This window comes from Myotis brandtii, unplaced genomic scaffold (assembly GCF_000412655.1).
Source record: "Myotis brandtii unplaced genomic scaffold, ASM41265v1 scaffold303, whole genome shotgun sequence".
Classification (NCBI taxonomy): Eukaryota; Metazoa; Chordata; class Mammalia; order Chiroptera; family Vespertilionidae; genus Myotis; species Myotis brandtii.
The window spans coordinates 4,439,696-4,454,948 of NW_005361573.1; the positions used below are offsets into that span (position 1 = coordinate 4,439,696).

A 15,253-nucleotide genomic window follows, 5' to 3' on the forward strand; every position below is an offset into this window, starting at 1 on the left:
ACTGGCCTGTCAGTTTCAGTTTAGCCATCACTATGACCTTATTTTGTTACCCAAACATGGTAATAAGGTGTGTGTGTGTGTCCTGTAGTTTCAGCTCTGGGATATTGTGCAAGCTGATAAATATAATGTCAAGAGACAGGTAATCTGACTGACTTCAGGCTGCCATTCTGATGCTATCTCCCATGCTGGGACAAGACCCAGCAAATCCACATGTGGAATTATGCCTGAGATGTTGCAACACACTCCTCTCTCTCCTGCTGGATCTTTGAGTCACAAAAATGAGGCCACAAAAAAACAAGTTAACACAGCCGGTATTTATAAAAATGGTTACTTACTTGGATCCATTCCTGCTCCATCATCCAAAAAGCAAAGCATAAATCCCCCTCGAAGATCCTCTCGCCTTTCTGTAAAAGAAGAGGCCGTCATTACTGGGTGATTACCCTCCAGAGAGCGGCAGCATGGGTAGGGTAAGAAGGGGGATCAGTGTGAAGGTTAGTCCAAAAAGGTCAGGTCAAACCTAGCTTCTCCTTGTAACAGACCTAGCCAGTATAAGTTAGGGCCCTTGGGAGTGGAAATCCCAAAGCTTCCCCAATTCCTTCTAGTTCATGACAAAGCTTGAGAGACTCGATATGGAGGACACAGAATACCTGGCCCAGTATCCAACCAAACCCAGGACCACTGACTACACATGTATTTCACACATACCTCAATCATCCCTCTGCCTGTCTCCATCTGGGTTATTTCCATGCTACCTTCTGCTGTGAACCTCAAGACACTGAAGCACTCCCACTACTGCATGCTAAACCTTATCAACACTGCTCAAACCCAACATGGCACATCCTTTGTGGGTTAAGTTCAAAGTGATCAAGCCAGTCATGCTGTGGGTATAGTGGTGGCAACTGCTATCTAGAAGATGAATTCCTACGTCTCTATGCGACTATCCCCAGGCTAACTCCAGTTTCTGGGCTATCTGTATTCACCATCGCATCCTCTGTTTGCTGTGGGTCCTTGAAATGACTCCTCAACCCAAGAGCGAAATAGTACAGGTGCCGCGAAAGTGCCTGGTTCCCAGCTGGATAGGCCTGACTGCAAGGAGGAAGAGTCCTTTGAGGGTAAATGACAGAGCAGCCATGGGAGGGCCTCTCGGCTAACAGGAAGGGAATGCAACAGGCTATGGCTGCCATTCCAGTGAGTGGAAGACGCTCTTCTTTCAGGAGCTGTCTTCTGCAGTGGCACGTGGTTACTCCGAGTCTGGGTCATGTGATACTAGTCAACACTGGAGAAGGAATCCCCAAATAGGGAAAGGGCCCATCCTAGAGTTCCCAAGAGTTTGCCTTCTGACCCAGTGCGGACGAGGTGGGCAAAGGAGGACCAGCTCAGGCACTGGAATCAGGAGAGAACTTCTACTAAAAGGAAGGTCTATGTAAGGCACCACAGGAACAAGCCCAGCGCTGCTCTGAGCTTAGTTCCTAAGTGAATACATCTTTTTCTCCCCTAAGCTGCAGTTCACCAACTTCATAAAATTATCTAAGCTGAGGAATCTGTTTAAAATGCGTGTCCTCCCCTCAGGCTAAAGATTCAAGTGAGTCATGACCGCCTTCCATTAAATGGACTAGTTAGTGCAATTTAAAATGCTATTTCAGAAGTACTATAAACCACAGATTTTCAAGTATCACTCAGTGTTCAGGAAGCTAAACTTTGCTGAAACATTAATAACAAGTGCTCCTTGAAAGTTCAAGAGCAAGGACCTTCCTGGAAGTACTATTGGTAGATAAGAAAATTTCTCCTCGTGGCAGAGCCTCTCATCAAGGTCTCTAGAGAATCCAAATGAGACCTAGCAAGCAGGAGCAAGTGCAAGTAACGTGCAAAAAGGCTTCCAAATTTATTCCAAGGAGCAAAGTGTCATGAAGACGCGAACGGGCCAGGTACAGACCATGGTAACAATGTGCACTTCAGCCATGAGCTGTACATGAAGACTGCTTTGGGACCTAGAACCTGGCTGGAGCCAAGTGCATTCCAAAAGTCCCCAAAGATCACTGGTGGCATTTCTTGAATGCTACCTAGGAAGTTACTTTTAGGCCCTTGTGTTTCTTATAACAGGACTTGCAGGCTGTTTTAACACACAATCAACCCTTAACAGTGGGTCTGAGATCCCTTTCTGGCTCAAGGACTTCATTTCAAAGATTTTTCATTTGATTTATGAGGGTAAGAAACCCACATGTGGAGGATCCTCCTGGCCACACAGTGACCGACACTGTGTAAGCAGCTAAGAGTGTCCAGAACCACGGTCATGTGCAACACTACTTCAGGGCCAAGGGAGACGAGCCAACACAGCAGTAACCTCTTCAACCCTGTAAGCAGGCAGTGTGGCATCTTTACCTAGCTACAATGCTTATCCCAATCGCTTGTTTATTCGATGAATATTTACTGAGCATTTCCTTTGTGCCTGACTCTGTGATGAAGATAACTGCAGTGAACAATGCAGATGTGATCACTGCCTCCATGAAGCTTATAGTCCAATGGACTCTATTCTCTGTAGCCGATCAGGTAAGCAGGAGACTACGAAAAGTATCAGCTAGAGCAAAATGTAGTGTGCATACAAATCACTGAAGAACTTGTGAAAATAAAGATTCTGGGCTCCACCCTAGAGTGTCTAATTGTGTGGGTCTGAAGTGGTACCTGAGAATCTGCATTTCTAGCATGCTCCCAGGTGATCCATCGGTGATCCATTCTGAGAAGCTAGTCAATTTTATTCAAAATATTACCTCAAACTTTTCAGAAGACTTCAGAAAAACAGATCATGCTATCCAAATTTGGATTTAAAAGCTGTCTTCCTCTATTCTGCTTTCAGATTGTTAGCATTCAAATGATCCAAAAGAAGTGCTAGCACAAACATTAAACAGGCAGAAAGCAAACTATTTAAAAAAAAAAAAAAAGGGCCAATGATAATGACTAAAAATTCTTCCACTGTTGCACTCCCTCTAGGAAAAAAAAAAGGGAGGGGGAGCTCTTACTGCCAAACAACAGAGCCAATTAAATAAGCAAAGCAGTACATGCTTCAGTATCTTTAAATTCCAAGCAAAACAGCCTTCCTTCCTACCTGACACCTTTGCTTGAAAACATCTCCTCTGCAAACCTCAGTGCCAACCCAGTTACCCAACTGTTTTATGCAACTGACATAAAAGCTGGGACTGGTCTTCGCCATGGTGGAAGGAGAAACTGGCCTCCAACCAGATCTCTCTCTGGCTGCAGATGCTATAAACCTGGTCACCTGCTAACTCCAACCAATAAAACCACTAGTGGTTGTTATTACACTCCCCACTACCCTGTTCCATCGGCCCTATAAACCTCCTGGTGGCTTTTTGAATAGATCTAGATCTGGTCACCCTGTGTTAGTTTCTTGGTGTAAACTAATTCTTGGTTTCTATTACATGCCTAACCAGGGTGCCCTGTTTCTACCTAAGACCTAGAGTAATTGTGCCATATCCTCGGGCTCCAGAAATCAGTTATTTCACACTCATTTCTTCTTAGGCATAGCAATAAGTGATTTAAAAGGAACTGGGCATTAGAAGAAAAGACTGATGTGTGTCTCACCTGCATATATATCCATTCTGGTGGCATCAGCATCTCTGCAAAATTAAAAGGGAAAAAAAATCAAGATCCAAGTGAGAATCTGAAATGCCACCTATGCACAGTATTATGAAATGGGTACTATTTTGAATCTATTTTCAGGAATTCATACAGTCATTCTACATACATTAAAGCTATACTTTTTATACCTGATAACACTATTTTCCTTTTTTGACTGTAAAACACCTAGAGCAGCTCCAAATTATTTTAAATAATCACATGACAGAGCCTGGATATATATTTTTAAATACAAATTTCATAGTGAAAACATCTAGAAGTAAAAACATTCCCCTTTAGATACTAAGAACTGACACAAATCCGTGTTTCTCTCAATCAATTACAATCATAAAAAATGTTCCAGCCCTAGCCGGTTTGGCTCAGTCCACAGGGTGTCAGCCCGAACACTGAAGGGTCACAGGTTCGATTCCTGTCAAGGGCATGTACCTCAGTTTCAGTCTTGATCCCCAGCCCCAGTATGCAGGAGGCAACCAATTGATGTGTGCCTCTCTCACATCGATGTTTCTCTCTGTGTTTCTCCCTCTCCCTCCCAACTCTCTCTAAAAATCAACGGGGGAGGAAGGTTGGCTGAGGGGAGGTCAACAAGGGGAAAAGGAGACATATGTAATACTATATGCAATACTTTAAACAATAAAATAAAACTTTAAAAAAAAATCAATGGGAAAATGTCCTCGGGTGACGATTAACAACAACAACAACGTTCCAGCCTTGTCTGGTGTGGCTGTTGGTTGAGCATGGTCCTGTGCACCAAAAAGGTCACCGGTTAAATTCCTGGTCATGGCACATGCCCAGGTTTCGGGTTCGATCCCAAGTTGAGGTGCATGTGGGAGGCAACCAATCGATGTTTCTCTCTCACATCAATGTTTCTCTCTCTTTCCTTCTCCCTCCCTCTCTAAAATCTCTAAAAACTAAAAATAAAAATGTGCCAATAACTTGTGCATTTCCCCTTCTCACCAAGACATTGAGAAAAAAAGAAAATAAGCTGCTGTAAGGCCTATGAAAAAAACCAAGTCCTATGGTATACATACTACAGGCAGCAGACTGATTCACAAGCCCATAGCCTTATCCTCCCTAACAGTAAAGGAAGTTGAGGTACCCACTATATTCTATCCATCAGCTGATATGCAAGTTCAGTCATCAATGAAGGCTTCCATAAAGGTTTGGAAGTAATCTAGCCCAATTTGGCAACTGCAAGCAAGGAAATCATGCAGTCTCATTGATTTTAAATGCAAAAATTCAACTCAAAACCATGTAACTCCACATGTACCTATTCCCAAATACATAAAAACATTTTCAAATATAAGAGAAACTGGCAAAATGTATAAGCAAGAACACATAATCCCAAGAATCTCCAGTTCACCGATATATAAAAAAAGTTAGCCACAACACACCATGGACTCACTAAGCTAACAAGTGGTAAATTCAAGCATAGTTCCATTAAGCTACAATATTTTTAAACTGATAAGAACAGATATTACACTTTTTCTTAGCCAAAGGCCAAGAAGCGATTACAATATTTTTAAAAAGAACAAAAATTATGAGTCAACCAGGATTGAAACAAAATAGGAGTTTGGTGTTTTTTGCTTTTTTTTGTAAAATAACTTGTTAGCTGGCACACTTCTATGAATAGTCCGGTGGAAAATAACAATGAAAGTAATAATAGTATAGGTTTATAGTATAGACATAGGTAGACATAGAAGATTATCAGCAAGCTCATTAACTGGGGATCTGTTTAAAAGTACTAGTACTTCTACTATTAACTCTTATCCTCTTCTTCCTTTGTTAGTTATCAACACCTAGTCAATAAACAATGTCTGAATTTTATGTTTGCATTCAGAAACAAGACTGAAACAATATATTCATAATAGAAACAGAATGCTGTTTTGCATTTTTATTTGTTTATCTTTGAACCAACTTAAAACTTTTCAGTCTTATACAGTAACATTGATAGGCTTTCATCACTAAGAAGTCCATATAACACAGTGCTAAAGAATAATTTCTTCCAAGCACAGCTGCTCACAATTGAAAGATGCTTTGATCAACTGGAGTCATCTGACAATAAAATAAACACTTTGGGAAGACACAAAACTCTGGAATAATTTTAAAGACATTAGATAGTGTACTCTCCTGATAGCACCAATTAAATCAAAGCTTGTCTGTCTCATTAATTTGATTCCTAAATTTCAATCTTAATTCCCTGTGTTTCACTACAATTATCTTGCTCTAACACACATGGGAAGGTAGCTTTGGAGGTTAGAAGTTCATTATTTTTATGCTAGAACACCGAGGAATGAATGGATTAAAGTTAATCAAATAAAGTGGAGTTATCAACTAATGTGCAATTAAAAATACTCTTTTGGGTAGCAAGCCTCTTAGGAGTGAGTCATGGCTGTTACAGAATTGCCTTCCTCCCATGTCTTCAGAGAGCAAAGGTCACAATGGCCCAAATGTTTTCAAGCACATACTACATGCCTGCAGAAGACTACGTACCTTGCATTATCAACCAGTTCAGCAAGAGCACCGAACAAGAATTCATGAGTAGTTCTAAAATGATAAACAGAATCAGCAAAAGAATTATGGAAAAAAATCAAGGTTATAAAATACTAAGTTTGTAGGAAACAATCTAAAATCACGATGAGCATTGTCAATTTACACTCCTGAAATTTAAACTTCATCATTATCTCCCTAATCTCCTTCAAGTATTAATCAAGTCCTGATATCTACACAGAAATGTTTATTCTTACTATGTTGAGAAACCCACCCCAAAGCATTAAAATATTCCTATGTATACTATTGCTAAAAGCAGTGTTTTTACTACTCATATTCCGCCTAGAAAAATACATGTAATTTATTTTTCATTGCTTTAACCAGCTGTTTCTACATATCTCTAAGCATGCTCAATGGATATCTTGTTAGCATTTTGCTTTACTAATACTTGTGTATGATCTACTAGTGAAAGAAGAAAATCCATTCAACGTTGTGCAATTTCCATTTGAAAGTGGAGGAGAAAGAAGAGAAAAATCCTGTTGTGCAATTTATGAGCACAAATATTCCATTTGAAAGTGGAGGAGAAAGAAGAGAAAAATCCACTTCCTTTCTCTTACTCTGGCTAAAAAAAAAAAACAGAACTTTCTACACATTAAAGGAATGCAAGACCCTCTAGGACAATTCCTTCTAGGACAAAAGCATGGTATGGTCTCTTAGGGCCCTTATTAAAGTTAACCCCTTCAGAGGAGAGAAGTTTACGGTCTACTCCTTGGAGGCTGCTCAAAGTTTGGGCTGGTAAGTATACAATTACCATGTTATTTGAAACTGAATAGAGATTATATTTATGGAAAAAAAAAAAGATAAGATTTATCCTTAAACTTATTCCTCCCAAAACTGAATAGAGATTATATTTATGGAAAAAAAAGATAAGATTTATCCTTAAACTTATTCCTCCAAATACACTCTCTATAACTTCCCATAATAGTATTCATTAGATATTAGATATAAAAGTAGGACATGTCCACTCAGAACCACCTAGAAACTTTGACTTCTTTTTTCAAAAATAACCAAATTATCCCAGCTAATTTTTTTTTGTATACAAAATTTCAGCCAGTAGATATACTAAAATTTTCAAATATTTCAGAATGAAATAAACCATTATTAAATAACCAGCATCTAGGATCTCTGATCACTAACTATATTGTTTAAACAAATTTTAAAATGTTTATAAAATAAATACCCAAAACTGAACTGCTAAAAACACTGATTTTTTTCCTCCTCAGGTAAATATTCAAATTTTTACAAATGCAAATTTTGAATTAAAAGTACCAGTTCTGAGAATTTTAGGAAGAACTTTCCCCCATGAGATCAGTGAATATATGCTGCTAATCCAAAAGTGACAGCAGTAAATAAGTTTTAACAAAAAGTAGAAAATTTATCTCCAATTCAAGTAGAAAGTAGGGCTCAAATTGTTCTAAAACCCAATTCGTAATTATTTTACATAAAAAAAAACATTTTCTAAGAGAAAAACATGTATTAAAACATCCATACCTTTAATTATTAAAAATTCTTAAGTCTTTAAAATCATATTAAATTCTTCAAATTATCTCTCTTTTTTAATGTTTTCATTGATTTCAGAGAAAGGAAGGAAGAGGGAGAGATAGAAACATCGATGAGAGAAACATCAATCAGCTGTCTCCTGCACACCCCATACTGAGGATCGAGCCCCCAACCTGGGCATGTGCCCTGACTGGGAATCGAACTGGTGACATTCCTGGCACATGGGATTATGCTCAACCAACTGACCCACACCAGTTGGGCTAAATTCTTCAAATTACCAATTGAATTTTTTTTTAAAGTATTCTGTATATTACTCCACTAAAAAAAGAGAGATAAAAAGTAATAAGCTAGAAAATTAAAGTGATTTGTTGAAGGTAACGTAAGTTAAAAATAAACCTAACATTTGCTCTTAAGCTTTCAACCAGTCATTTTCCTAACTTAGAATTTACAAAGTGAATTAGTGTTCTGTACTCTAAGTTAAAGAATGAAGTATCTGGTCTTTTAGGGAAAATGTTGACTATGAATAGTCTGGAAAACTTATTCTAATACCCTTTTGCCTTCTCAGCAATACATATTTCTTTTTTTTAAAAAATATATTTTATTAAATTTTTACAGAGAAGAAGGGAGAGGGATAGAGAGTTAGAAACATCGATGAGAGAGATCGATCAGCTGCCTCCTGCACAGCCCCCCAGTAGGGATGTGCCCGCAACCAAGGTACATGCCCTTGACCGGAATCGAACCTGGGACCCTTGAGTCCGCAGGCCGACGCTCTATCCACTGAGCCAAACCGGTTAGGGCAGGTTGCTTCTACATCTTGGCTATTGTAAATAATACTGTAATGAACATATAAATATACTAGAGGCCAAGAGAGATATAATAGAAACATCAATGATGAGAATCATTGATCAGCTGCCTCCTGCACACCCCACACTGGGGATCGAGCCTGCAACCTGGGAAATATGCCCTTGACAGAAATCCAACCCGGGACCCTTCAGTCCACAGTCCAACGCTCTATCCACTGAGCCAGACAGGCTAGGGCAGCAATACATATTTCTGATCACTTCACATGAAAATGAGAGAGGTTTAGAATTCAATAGTAAGATCTCAAAAGAGCAAGCACAAACTGTCTCTGGCTGTTTTCACTGTTTTCTTTATATTGTTTAGAAATGTGCCATGTACATTTAGAATTTTTAAAAATCATTCCAAATGGTCTTCCTTGTTCCACACTTATCAATGCTGTTCCACACTTATCAATGCTGTTCCACACTTCCATATTTCAGGTAAGTTAACAAGTATCTTTAAAATGTAACTAAGGAATACTTTTGTGATGTGTACTGATACATCAAAAAAGGTGCCTTTTGTGACAATCTATAATAAAAGCATAATATGTTAATTAGACCGGAGAGCCAAACAACCTTCTGGACAACCTTCTGGACGAAGCCGGGGCTGCGAGGGCCAAGCCCCTTGCATGAATTTCATGCAGCGAGCCTCTAGTTGTTGATAAATTCAGAGACAACACTTCCATTTTCTCCAGCCTTCCAATTGATTAATGATGGATCCTACTATCAAATACTAAAGCCAGAGTTCAAAATATCTCTTAAAATGGTAAGCACCAAAAACATACCAACTGCACAAGTTCTCCTTTTTTCAAATAATATTCAAAGAGATACACTAGTTTCTAGTTAGTATCTGAGATAGAGATATTTGAGTAACTATCAAAGGAAATTCTTTTCTTCACAGACCTAACAATTCCTTACATATGATTCAAGAAAAATCAACCATCTAGAAAAAGAAAGATTTTTAACAAGCTCTCACTTTCAACTGATCAAGGCTTTTATACCATTTGTGCTGTGAAGGAAATTGTTCTGCAGCTCAGCATTTCCAGTGACAAATTCATAGGAAAATCTACTCATTATGTAAGAAAATGTTCTCCCTATTCATATTCATCCTGCATTTAAACTATATAAATACTTGGATATGTTGACAATAGTTAATTGCCCTAATCGAAAGAAAATAATCTAGAGAAATTCTAGAGCAACCATTTTACATTCATATTGCTTTAATATATTTAGAGTAAGAACTCTACATTTTACAGAATTATAAATCATAAGAAATATTGTCTCTAGAATTGACAGTTTACTCTATATTCACTTCCAATATAGATAGAACAACCCAAAAATATCATATAGCCAATATAAAAAGTTATAAAATGTGCCAACAGGAACATAGAAAGCAGGCATCTTATACATTCTGCTCTATCAGACCACTTAGCAGTACTGCAGAGTGACTTAAGCTATGCATCTTATGCCAAAGGAACATTACTACGACCAGTACACCTAGATTGCTCATGAACTTTTTACTATCAGTCACAAAGCCACCACCAACAAGAGCAGTAACAGCATGAAACTCCTTTAATCTAAAAACCCTAACTTTTATCATCTGATACTAGCAATATCCAGTATTAAAACAAATTATCCTGACTTTCACGTATCCTAAGAATTTTCCATGCCTGCTTAAACCTTCATGCTAATGTAACCAAGAGAATAACCACCAGTAGTTACCGTAGATCTAAAAAAAAAATTAAAAATCAAGACAGATGCTTACTATCTTTAACAGATGGTCCAGAATTTACTAAAAACTTAACTGCATAATGACTAGCACCAAACAGCAAATTGCTACCATACTTACCAACTTTGGCGTTATATAAGCTACTATAAGTAAAATAATAATCACCCATTCAATGTTTACCATGTATCATGTATGAACTAATTATTTTATAACCATTACTTTACATAATACTCAAAAACATTGTCAAACTAGCCCCATTTTACAGATGAAGACTCAGAGAATTTGACCTCTGCCCAAGGACATAGCCAAGAAGCAATCAAATCCAAGCTTGGCAGGCTCTCAAGCCCATGATCTTTCCACTGCATCACAATGATTTTCCATCCTTCTAGTTGGGGTTCTGCTTGCAAATCTACATTAAATAGGAGGTAAGGAAAGGGCCATTTCATAATTCACAATATGGCTATACAGTGGGGCCTTGACTTACTAGTGTTCCGACTAACGAGTTTTTTGAGGTACCAGCTGTCTCTCTGCCGATTTTTTGCATTGAGTTGATAGAGTAATTTGAGTTAACGAGCTCCTTAACGAGCTCGGTCTTGGAACTACTTAAACTCGTAAGTCAAGGCCCCACTGTATTGTAGATGTAGATGTCAGGCAACCTAAAAAGATCTTTGTAACATTATAACAAAACAAAGACAACGATGTGGTAGAACAAATTTCGCTTTATCTGAAGGTGACACTGCACCACTTAACACAGAGGAGATACATCTACCATTAAGAGTATCAAGGCCGGCCAGTTTGACTCAGTGGTTGAGTATCGGCCTATGAACCAGGAGGTCACGGTTAGGACACATGCCCGGGTTGAGGGCTCAATTCCCAGTGTGGGGTGTGCAGGAGACAGCCAATCAATGATTCTCTCTCATCACTGATGTTTCTATCTCTCTTTCCCTTCCACTCAGAAATCAATAAATACATATTTAAAAAAAAAAATCAAGTCACAGCTTAAGGAAATTTATGGCTCTGGCCGGGTATTTCAGTTAGTTAGATCCATTCAGAAATCAATAAATACATATTTAAAAAAAAATATCAAGTCACAGCTTAAGAAAATTTATGGCTCTGGCCGGGTATTTCAGTTAGTTAGAAGCGTTGTCCCAATATGCCAACGTTGTGGGTTCTATCCCTGGTCAGACCATATACAAGCAGCAACCAATGAATGTATAAAATAAGTGGAACAAATCGATATCTGTGTCTCTGTTTCTCTCTCTGTAAAACAATACAAAATTTTTTACTTTAAAATTTTGTTTCCTCTAGAAGTGAACTTCCAGTCAGGTCACCACATTAAAGAAATCTCTTTAAATTAGTTACAAACCAGAATCTTATCTTGTTTTTCTAGGTTCATATTTTCTTCTGGCACAAGTGGACATATTCAAAAGTAGACAAATTCAATGTAATCCAGATATCCCAGAGCTTCCAAAATGATACATCCAACCTCAAATGTCCATGCAAGCAGGTGGTTCCAGTTCAACGTTGGTAAATCAAATTCACAGAAAATTCTCCAATATCGCTTTGGTGATTTAACTGAGGTTCAATTCTTTGCTTTGGCTCTGTCCACCTATTGTTATTAAGTTATAATATAGCAAAACAAATAAGCAGAGACAAATATCCCAGATCCTCCAAATTAGAGGCTGAGATAAAATTGAAGACTTTTAAAGTGAGAAGTAAACCCTTTCCTATATAGACAAGGAAAGAAGACCTTAAAGGTAAAATTGGCCCTAGCCAGTTTGGCTCAGTGGATAGAGCGTTGGCCTGCGGAGGGAAGGGTCCGGGTTTGACTCTGGTCAAGGGCACATGCCTGGGTTGTGGACTCAGTCCCAAGTGGGAGGCATGCAGGAGGCAGCCAATCAATGATTCTCTCACATTGATGTTTCTCTCTCTCTCCCTCTCCTTTCCTCTCTGAAATCAATAAAAATATATTTTTTTATAAAAATGGTAAAACTGACTAGAGCCAGTATTGCCTAATGGTTAAAAGCACTAACCACTGTTGCCAGAGAAATCTTAGTGCCTAAAATCTGCCACTTAGCAGCTGTGTAACCTTTGGCATGAAACTTAACCTGTTTCCTCAGATGCAAAATAGGAATAATCCCAGCAGTGTTGCTATAAAGATTACTTTCAGCCATGTTTAAAATAGTAGTGGCATGAAGCAATTACTTATTATTAATATTATTTTATAATCAAATAAAGTCTGGGGAAGCAGGAACAAGAACCCAGTTTAGAAGTCCCATTCATGTTCTTCCAAGATTATCAAACAGTCTGCTATTCCAAATTTGGCCCCTCATTGCAAAGCCTGATCATCTGTGAACATCTAGTGGCCTTCAACTGCTGGTTCCGAATGTGACAGTTCAAACATAAAGGATAGCAAGGCTATGTTATAAACTAGTCAGCAACCTTACCTAACTGGATTTCAAGTTCACCAACCATAAGAATTCACGTAGGTAACCTTTACAGTACCTATTCTAAAACACTTTAGTTCAATAAGCTTCCTAAATAAAACAAAACCAAGTTCTCATAGTTTGACAATTCACTCCACTTAGAAAAATTTTGATAGGAAAAATAGCAATCAAAAAAATTACAGACATGATCACAAAGACGACTCTGGAATTTAGGGTTTTGGTTTTGTTTCTAAGTCCTTTTCCATAAAAGGATAAAATTATACTATTAATGGATAACTGAAGTCTATATTCTCAGCCTTGAAGGTGATTCTTCAGATCTCTGGGCCATCATTTAGCTGCTCATCACCTCTCCACATACTAAAATGTTAGAATACTTACCTTTATCTCAAAAGTGACAAATTACCATATTAAAACACAAAGTAGTTATGAGCCTAATGAATCACTTCCAAGAGAGTGAACATAGGATTAACCCTGAAACATTCCAGACCAATTTGTAGTGATGGTAATCTCTTCATGAACCCAAGAACATCGAACACCATGTGTTCTGAGATTTGCACACATTTTGGAGAGTGGCTATTTAAATCATGGGTTTAAACAAGTTGCTATTTCCTGCTTAGCATATGAAAACAATGTCGGATGTGGGGACGAATTTCCCAAGGAATATAAAGCCAACTGTTTGCTGGAGGAAAAAAATTAATACTTTCTTCTCACAAGCTGTCACTTGAATGTCTTCTTTTTTCCCCCCTTGTTAGAAAGAAAATAAACTTGTTATAGCCCAACAGTTTTTGCTGTTGTCACTAAAGCGAATATGCTAGAATAGTCCAACGTTTGGTGATCCAAAGAACAGTACTTGGATTCCTACCAAACACTTCAGAAACAACTCGATATAGTGACCTCAAATAACTAGTTTGCATTTGAACAAGTAAGTTTTGATCCAATAAATGGTCATATTCTTCTGGATTAGCAAGAAATGTTTCACTGATCTCTGTTCTTCCATACAGAGCTCAAGGCTCATCCCCAAAAGTAAAAAAGCGAAATTTCCTGGGAGGAGGCTTTCCATACTAATATTAAGAAATGAGTTATGGGTGACGATTGTGGCACCTACAGGATACTTACAAATTTGTGTGCAGATATTCAAAGGTTAGCTGAGCTCGATTCAGACTGCTGTAATTTGTGAAAGCCATGATTGCAGTAAGGTTCGGGCCTTTACCTACGAACTGGGAAACACAGCCTTACAATGAAATAGGTTTTCCAGGATTTCTTCCAGGAAGGTTTGGTAAGTCTGTGCTCCTTAAACAAGTTTACTGCGAACCTAACCAAAATATAGCCAGAGATGTCTAAAACTACAATTGATTCCTCCTTTAAGTATTTTTTTTTTATCTTCTCAGACTATGACATAATATTTCGAATAGAATTGTCCTACACCTGTAGTCTTAGGAGCTTTCCCGTTAAGTTGCGAGATAGTTCAATGAGTCGAAATGTGGATAATCTTGAAGTAGATGGTACTGGAGTGGGCGGTTTTATTACTGCTCCTTTGTTTTCTTCTTGTTCTTGTTCTTCCAGGGAACTTCCCAATCCGGAAATGTACAACTTCTGTTATAAAACCGGACAATCACCCATGTCTTCGCCACCAGTGATCCCAGGATCCTTACATGGGCCCCAGTCTGGTGGGCATGATTCGGGTTTAGATGGCGATAGTTGGGCTTCATGAACTCCCAACTGAAATCTCTCTTAACCACTGACGGCGGACTCCCGCGTTCAGAGCCCCACCCCGCTCTCCTAAGGGTAGTGAGTTCGATTACCTCACAATGACCCACTAAAGCGCCTCACAACGAAGCCGCCCAAATCACCTCAGACGGGCACGCCCCTCCCCCCACTCTCCTCAGACTGCTGCCTCGGCCCCTCAGGCCCTTCCCGGGCCTCTGCTCCAGAGGAGGAGTTGGGCCCAGCTTTCAGAGCCCGGATGAAGGGCAATGGCAAGCGCACCACCCGACGGGGCGTTGCCCGGCGCTCGCGGCTGCCTTTGTCCCTCCCCACGGAATTGGAACCCAACAACCGCAGCTTGTTCTTGGAACCATGTGCCTCACAGCCGCCTCTGCGGCCACCACAGCCACCGCTTTGTCTCCGCCTATGCACACGAATCGGGCTCCCTCGCGCACTCCCCGACGCCCCGAACCCCCGAGGCCTCCGCGGCGCGTTCAGCCAATCACAGAGCCGAAGCTCCTCCCGCCCCCGCCCTGAAACGACGCGTCCTGATTGGTAGGCAAAATGAGTCCACGTGACCGGATCTTGTTCGCTGGGTCCGCCCCTGTCACGTGACAGAGCGCGCCTCTCTTCCTGCTTTCGTGACCCTCTCCGCCATTTAAAGAAACAGTACCGGGGGCGGGCCGAGCGACGCAGCCGGGACGGTAGCTGCGGTGCGGACCGGAGGAGCCATCTTGTCTCGTCGCCGGGGAGTCAGGCCCCTAACTCGAAGAAGCCCTGGCGCGCCCTCCCCCCCTCCCCGGTCTGGTAGGGCGACGGAGCGGGCGCGCGGTCGATCG

The 15,253-nt window shown here is 39.7% G+C and overlaps 1 protein-coding gene across 2 annotated transcripts in view; it reads right to left on the bottom strand.

Moving 5' to 3' along the window:
• MORC2 (MORC family CW-type zinc finger 2) overlaps positions 1 to 14,162 on the bottom strand; it is a 39,332-nt gene extending 25,170 nt beyond the window's left edge. For both annotated transcript variants that reach the window (XM_014542540.1, XM_005869769.2), the window contains exons 1-4: positions 13,827 to 14,162; positions 6,139 to 6,192; positions 3,595 to 3,629; positions 336 to 404 (exon numbers count right to left, since the gene is read on the bottom strand). In XM_014542540.1, the coding sequence (XP_014398026.1) occupies positions 336 to 404; positions 3,595 to 3,629; positions 6,139 to 6,192; positions 13,827 to 13,894 (226 nt within the window). In that variant the 5' untranslated portion in view covers positions 13,895 to 14,162. The remainder of the gene's footprint in view (positions 1 to 335; positions 405 to 3,594; positions 3,630 to 6,138; positions 6,193 to 13,826) is intronic.
• Between the last annotated feature and the right edge of the window lie 1,091 nt (positions 14,163 to 15,253).